Below are 7,065 nucleotides of genomic sequence, written 5' to 3'. Positions count from 1 at the left end.
ATGACTATGGTTTAAAAACTTATGTGTAGCGGAAATTAGCATGAACATAGTGGGCATTTCATTAGAATAGATTCCTAATGAGAATTACAAGAGTGCTTGGGTGGAGAGAGCAACAAAAAGCATAACACCTAGTTAGATAGCATCAACAATACTTTCAAAAGAGAGAGAAATTAAGCTATTGAAAACAGTTGAGGACCGGATTTGCATGGAGCAGGTCCCCCCTCCAAAAGGCTTTGTATTATGGTTTCTCCCATCAAGAGAGACATTGTACAATACAATTCTTTGTGTTCCTTTAAGACTAGCTAGTGCAATGAAGATGAAAGCTTCATGCACTTAGCAAAACACTTAGCAAACACAACTTGAATTATCCCCGTTCTCAGACCCAAGACCTTACACACCTTCGAAGATGGTGAGAGCTAGCAGGGTATGAGAGTAGATTGAGAGGAAGAAGGAGTATCTTACGAGAGAGATGTACATCTCCTCACATAATCACTCATATTAGCATAGCTTTATCTTAGTAATTAACTTGGTAGAGGAGATGAGCATGCATTGAAGCTTGGCTCTTGGTTGGATTTGCATCCACAAGCCAAGAGTGTGTCGATGTAGGCTTCTATCTCACAAGCTTGGAGTAGGTGATGAGCTCTCCATTAAAGCTTGGGAAGAGATAGTCTTCTCTTTCTTCACACATGAGATTGTGTGAGTGTGTGTGTGATAATGCCTTGCAAAAATCAGCCCCCTCTCTCTCTTGGGCGAGCCCTCTTGCTATTTGCTCTTGCTCCATTGCTCTTGCTCCAGCCTTATTGGCCCTCCCCAAGTCACCATTAAGCAGCATAAGTGATAGCCTTCTGACATGTGTCCCCCTTTCCCCTTTTGTGAGAGCTTTAGGTAATTTAATAATTAAACTAAACTCTCATTGGACCCCTTTGCCTCCTGGCCAATAGAAATCAGGCAAGCCATTGGGCTCCTGAATGCTCATTGGACCCCTTGGGAGACTGTCCAATAGTCTTCTAGGAGACTTATTTCTCATTGGTTCTTTTATTAAGTGTTTTCAAATTAATTAAACTAGATTTACTCTAGCCTAATTCTCATTGGTCCACCTCCAAGGCCATCCAGTAGGAATTGGGCACACCTTGTGGGCATCTGGGCTAGGGAGCTGACATGTGTCCCTAATTCCCTTAGTGTAAAGGAAGCCTGTGTGTGTGTGTGTGTGTGTGTGTGATTTCTCTCTCATCCCCTAGAAGAAGGGCTCGCCCCCTCCCATGTAGGGATATGCAAAGACTTTATTTCACACACACAAAGCATCCAATTCCCCTAGGTTTGACCTTTGGACATAACCTTTGAATTTTGGAACCTTAGCATTTTGGAAGTCTTAATGGGCTGAACCTTAGGATCTTTTTAGCCCATTGTTGCACTTGGCTCTTTTGCAGATGGCCCCCCCTTTGGATCCCTATTTTACCTCCTTTGGATCCCTACTGTGGCCGGTCTGCTAGCTTAACCAATATTCTAGCTTTTTCTCCCCTGGCACTTCCCCACATTAAATGATCAGTTTAATATGAGAAAATCATTTAGGAGAATTAGATATTGATTATTATGACAGATAGTATGCACCTTGTGAAGGCTTACAATGACTCACTTGAGTAAACATATGTAGATGTATATAAGGTTTAGTTTTTTTGTCTTATCTGACTCTCTTTCTCTTATTGTGCACAAATTTTAAGGTATGTATGCTTATGATCATGTTTGTTGAGACTACGTCTCCCAAGCCCCAAGTAGAACTTGTCAATCTACCTCGGAGTATTGATATGGACTATTGAGTAGATATGCTTGCGGAAGCTAAGTCTCCCAAGCACCAAAGGGACTAGTGATCCATTTTGGAAAGATGTCGCTGGGTAAAATGGGATCCTCTATCCCTAGGAAACCGTGGACTATTGACTATGCTTTATCTTTCCTACCTCATAGTTGAGGACGACTATTGACTATGCTTTATGTTTCCTACCTCATAGTCGAGGACGACTATGATTTCAAGGAGAGGTAATGTCATAAATTCAATCTCTAACTTTCTCAAATGATTTTCTCATCTTAACTTAGGCCATTTAAAATGGGAGGATAATGAGAACAAGATCTCGAATATTAATATGTGCTACTAGGCTTATTTCAATAGGGGACTAAGAGGAGAGCTAGTCTACCAAAGAACAATGTGAACCCAATGAAGCTTGAAATGACCTTACGATAAGCTTCATTAAGACTGCAAAGGATGGTACCAAAGTCCATTGGGCTTTGGATTAATTGGAAAGTCTAATGCCAACTCTAGGTATTTTAGACTATCTAAAATGTTTTTAAAGATTACCATGAAACCCTAAGTGGGCAAGTGGCACCCCCCACTTGCAAGGGGCAAGTCCTAGATGTAGGGAGATGAGAGAGAACACACACACACATACACACAAATTGCTAAGGATGTTACTATAGTGATACTAGTGCTATGTATGTAATGGTACTAGAGCTGGTACTGGAACTGGTGCTACATATGCATTGGTACTGGTACTATATTAAACATGATGAATACTGGTGCTACATATATACTGGTAATGGAGCTACTTGTGTACTGGTAATGTACTATACTGGTACTGGTATTATATTGTATTAAACTAGTGTTGTTGCTACTTGTGTAATATATTGGTACTGGTACTGTTTGTGTACAAAAATATATTGGACTGGTACTGAACTGGTACTGGTACTGATACTACTTGTGTACTGGTACTGAACTGATACTGGTACTGAACTATGCCCCCAAAAACCGTCATTACATAAGTCTTTCTTTCTGATTGTTCTTGCACATGAGGAGCTTCGCCTCTCCCAGATCACCATGTCGTGCTTCTCTTTTGGCGCATGCTGTTAGAGCTTTACACGCTTTCCCTTTCACTTTCTTCTCTCTCTCTCTCTCTCTCTCTCTCTCTCTCTCTCTCACACACACACACACACACACACACACACACACACACACACACACACACACACACACGGATACAAGTCATGCTATTGCATTCCTCAAATGTGACGATTTAGTAGAGCTACAAGTCAGTTTACCTACGGATCCCCCCACCCCCCCCAACACACACACACAAAACATTGACAGCGTGGATTTAGAGGTTGGACCCAATGCTATTCAAGAACATGACCATTGCTCATCTTGAATATAACCCTTGTTGCGCGGAAGTGGGCAGAATATGATCCTTGGCGTATGGCCACCTTAAATTTCTTGTTCATGGAAGAGTCAAAAAAGAAATCAACATGATTGAAGGAAAGACGTGTGATTCCAATGGTGTTTTATCCCATGACTCACCAAGATGCATTTGAATTTCTTGAACATATACTTCTCCCCTTTGGTTAAATCGGAGGGTACCAACAATACAACTTGATATATTTTCAATCATAAGCAAAAATTGTTTGAAGCACATAAACACTTCAGACTGTCTTACTCTGATACACTAAATTATCCTCTTGAAGATGCTAGATGGATGGAAGGAACACAACTCAAGGATAGTATGAACCTTGTCAATGCTTACAATACTACACTAGAGTAAGGAAATGTAAATGTTTTTTAAATAAATAATGTTTGTCTTATAAGACTAGTTCTCTTTTTATTGTGCACAAATTGAAGTAGTATGCATGCTTAGAATCATGTTTGCATGCAAACATCAATATATGTCACGAAGCACAAATGATTCCCAAAAGATGGGAGTATGCATCGGACCACCATCGTCACTATAGACAAGCTACAATTGACGAGTAGCTTACATATAACTATCTTGTACGAAACATTAAACGCTCCATTTTGACCAAAACATAGCCTTTGCATTAACTTAGGAGCAATGAAATAAAATATCAAAATTTTGCAAATGCAGCAAAATACGCAACAAATTGACAAATCCTGCATGCCAAAATTTTGCATCTCAAACGATCTTCAAATCACTTGCTGTGTATGCTAAATCTTGCACTCAATTCTTGTAAGCATTTACCTCACATAGCCCACAAAACCAAGTGCCAAATGCCATATTAGTATTTTCAAACATCATACATATGGTTGTCAGCTACGACAGGTGGCTGCATTTGATGCAAGAGTTACGTATGTAGAGGAAAACCTATGCACAACCTATGTATGCTATGTAGCACATCCCATACTAGACCACAAAGTGCCTATTTTGTAGAAGTCTCTACCATCAAAAAACCTGCACAAAAGGATAAATTTGCTTGCACAATACTGCCGACAAAAATAAATCCGAATGAAAATTCTAACAATATCAAGCTCATAGAGCTTATCTAAAGGTTTTGTCGCCTTATAAACGCCCATAAAAAATAATCTCAATTAGAGAATGCCAACACTTGCCACATTGCCTAAGCTACAAGATTGCACAGGAAGATGGAAAAGATGAGAAACTCTAGAGCACACAAGATAGGAAGTTGTATTACTAAGTGTGCTAATACAAAAAAGATCAGACTTGCCCGACCATGTAACATGGCTAATATTTGTAAGGGATAAGCACCTTCCCTTGTGGGCCCTCTAGTGTGTCCAAAAGAAAAAAGAGAGAATACATGCCCTAGGTTGTTAAATGAATAAACAAACCGAGAGATAAAACCTCCTTATAAAGAAATAAGTGTGCAAGCACTCCTACATGTATTCACGCATATAAAGAAATAAGTGTGCAGGCACTCCTACATGTATTCACACATCGCTACGATAATATGGTAAAATGGGGCAATATTAATACGGGCCACTTAATGCATGATACCATTGTTAAAAGTTGCTGAAAACACCATTGCTGCCCTCATTTGGGTTACAAAACTCGAAAACATTTGTGAGGCCAATTAAAAGAGAGGCATAGGAAGTAACCATATGCAACTACCCCTAAAGGCATGTAGCCTTATTGCAAGATGTTTACTTGGGGCATGAAAAGGTGTTATGCTGAGCAATGCTTTGGTGCACATGTATGACAGTCTCTTCCAATTTTGAAAGCACAAAGTTTTGTAGAGTACTTTTTACCAATTATGATTATTAATTTGGCCAAATAATTGATGTGTCACAATTGTTTTGGGTGCGGTGTCTTGGAATCTATTGATTGTAGGAGATTGCCCGGACCAAGGAAGGCCCAGGAAATTATGGGCTATTCTTCATAAGAGGCAAAACAAGGTCTTCTCTCTAGTATTGCCTCATTATAAGGGAGAGCAAAACTTACTTGAAAAAGTAAAACAATGCTTCAGAGACCAGAAGTGTTAAAGGTTCTTGAGAGCAATACATCGAATATACACCTGGACAACGGTAACCATAGATCAAAGCATTGCCACCACAAATATCTAATGAAATTTTTATCATTACAAAAAGTCTTATGAAGACGAGAAGCATGCACTGCTGGATGATTACAAGATAGCCTACAGCCTATATAGACATGAACCAGGAACGGGAGTCGATTGATGCAAGTAAGCAAGCTCTGTTGCGATTAAATGGGCACTGTGGCAACATATTCAACAAACCATGGATAACTTAACAAATCCCCCCATTTCCACTTTTTTCTGCTTGGCATTTCAGCATTTTTGACCACCTAGTCGGATGAAGAGGAGCGCTGTTTAAGGTACTTCACTTGCTGATTCAGCTTTTCAAGCTGGACGAGCATGCGAGTAACATTGTACAGAAGCCAGTAAAGTACAAGAGCGGCAAGAACAAGAATAGCGTTACGCTCCGTCTTGACAACTGACTTGGCATACTTGGCTTGTTCTGCGAGAGTGCAATGGGGGCCCTCGCAGCGCTGTAGGTTGTGCCCGTACTTCCAATAGATGTCCATGAGAAGGAACAAACAAAAGGGAATCACAGCCAATAAGGGTTGCAAGGTACTCTGTGCCATTGTGATGATGCCTTTCCGTATCTTACCGAGTCCTGGCATCGACACGACCAACAAGAGTATTGCCTCGGCGGCAACCACATAGCTAAGAAGGGCCCATTCTAGTGCCATTTCTCCTGATAAGGGTCACTGCAATAGCTGTGCAACCATAAGCAAAGGGTCTTGAGAATAACAAAAAAACGAAAGACTCATGCACGACAACAGTTCGCCGCAAAAGATTCAGTGCAATATCTGTGCAGCCATGACTCCTGAGAAATACAGAGTTTCCATACACAGATAACTGTGTGCATCAACAGTTTGCAAAACAATCACGACCCAACGACACTCACGGGTGGATTGAGGCGACGTGCTTCAGCGATCGACGGCAGCCAAGGCGATTTTTCCAGCGACAGACTTGGCAATGGCAGAACAGGCGATGTCCGATTTCTATGCTTCAAAGCTTACACCTGCAAGAAAACCCACGGCCACCATGAAAAATCAGCATGAAGTAAAGAAAGCGGAAGAAACTCAAGACACTTCGCGAGAGAAGGGACTTACATAGAAAACGTAAAGATACGTGCAGAGCCCCGGAGCAGAAGAGCATAGAAGAGCCTGGAGTGTAAAAGATGCAACGCATCTGCACCGTCGACACAATATAGCTTGGCAACTTTCTCTGCTTACACCTGCACAACAAGCTACACGTGTCACTTCCGTTCAAAATTTAATGTGACTACATAATCCATTCGGTAAGGGCCGGTTCACTTTACCTTGGGTGAGGACCCTAACCTCGAGCCCGAGCGTGCCAACATCCATTCTCATAGTTCGCAAGAGATGGTAGCGACCTTCTACACACCCACTTGCAAAATTTGTATGGGAGATTGAGATTTGATCAAGCGGTGGCTAAGGAGCGAAGGGGCTGGGATCACTCCACGTTCTAAGCCTTTGACACTAAAGAGGCTGCAACAATCAGGGCTAGAAAAATACATTTTTCCTAACCCAACAAAATGAGGGGAGACTTGAAATTCTCTCGGTTTTTAGGTCAAAATTTGAAGCTTTTGTCGGTAATTACACTAAAACTTGTGTAAATTTGCCGGTTTTCTTAAAGGCAAGCTCAAATTCTAACCGATTTTATAATTTCAGCCGGTTAAAATACACTAGACCCCGGTTTTTTTTTAACATTGGCAACAATCTTCAT

The 7,065-nt window shown here is 41.0% G+C and overlaps 1 protein-coding gene across 2 annotated transcripts; it reads right to left on the bottom strand.

The window, feature by feature from the left end:
* Nucleotides 1-5,299: 5,299 nt before the first annotated feature.
* LOC147438723 (uncharacterized) lies at nucleotides 5,300-6,565 on the bottom strand. 2 transcript variants are annotated; one of them, XM_086484186.1, is made up of 3 exons: nucleotides 6,429-6,565; nucleotides 6,221-6,337; nucleotides 5,300-6,029 (listed from the first exon to the last, which is right to left on the bottom strand). In XM_086484186.1, the coding sequence occupies exon 3, from the start codon at nucleotides 6,000-6,002 to the stop codon at nucleotides 5,595-5,597; it is 408 nt and encodes a 135-aa protein (XP_086340312.1). In that variant the 5' UTR covers nucleotides 6,003-6,029; nucleotides 6,221-6,337; nucleotides 6,429-6,565; the 3' UTR covers nucleotides 5,300-5,594. The 2 variants fall into 2 exon arrangements, with proteins under 2 accessions (XP_086340312.1, XP_086340313.1); XM_086484187.1 differs by having other exon boundaries at nucleotides 5,300-6,020.
* Nucleotides 6,566-7,065: the final 500 nt, after the last annotated feature.

This window comes from Adiantum capillus-veneris, chromosome 16, assembly GCF_014529385.1.
Source record: "Adiantum capillus-veneris isolate H3 chromosome 16, ASM1452938v2, whole genome shotgun sequence".
Taxonomy (NCBI): Eukaryota; Viridiplantae; Streptophyta; class Polypodiopsida; order Polypodiales; family Pteridaceae; genus Adiantum; species Adiantum capillus-veneris.
This window is presented reverse-complemented; position numbering and strand designations above follow the sequence as displayed.

Coding starts and splice junctions, on each gene's coding strand:
- LOC147438723 (XM_086484186.1), bottom strand. CDS start 6,002: ATGGCACTAGAATGGGCCCTTCTTAGCTATGTGGTTGCCGCCGAGGCA.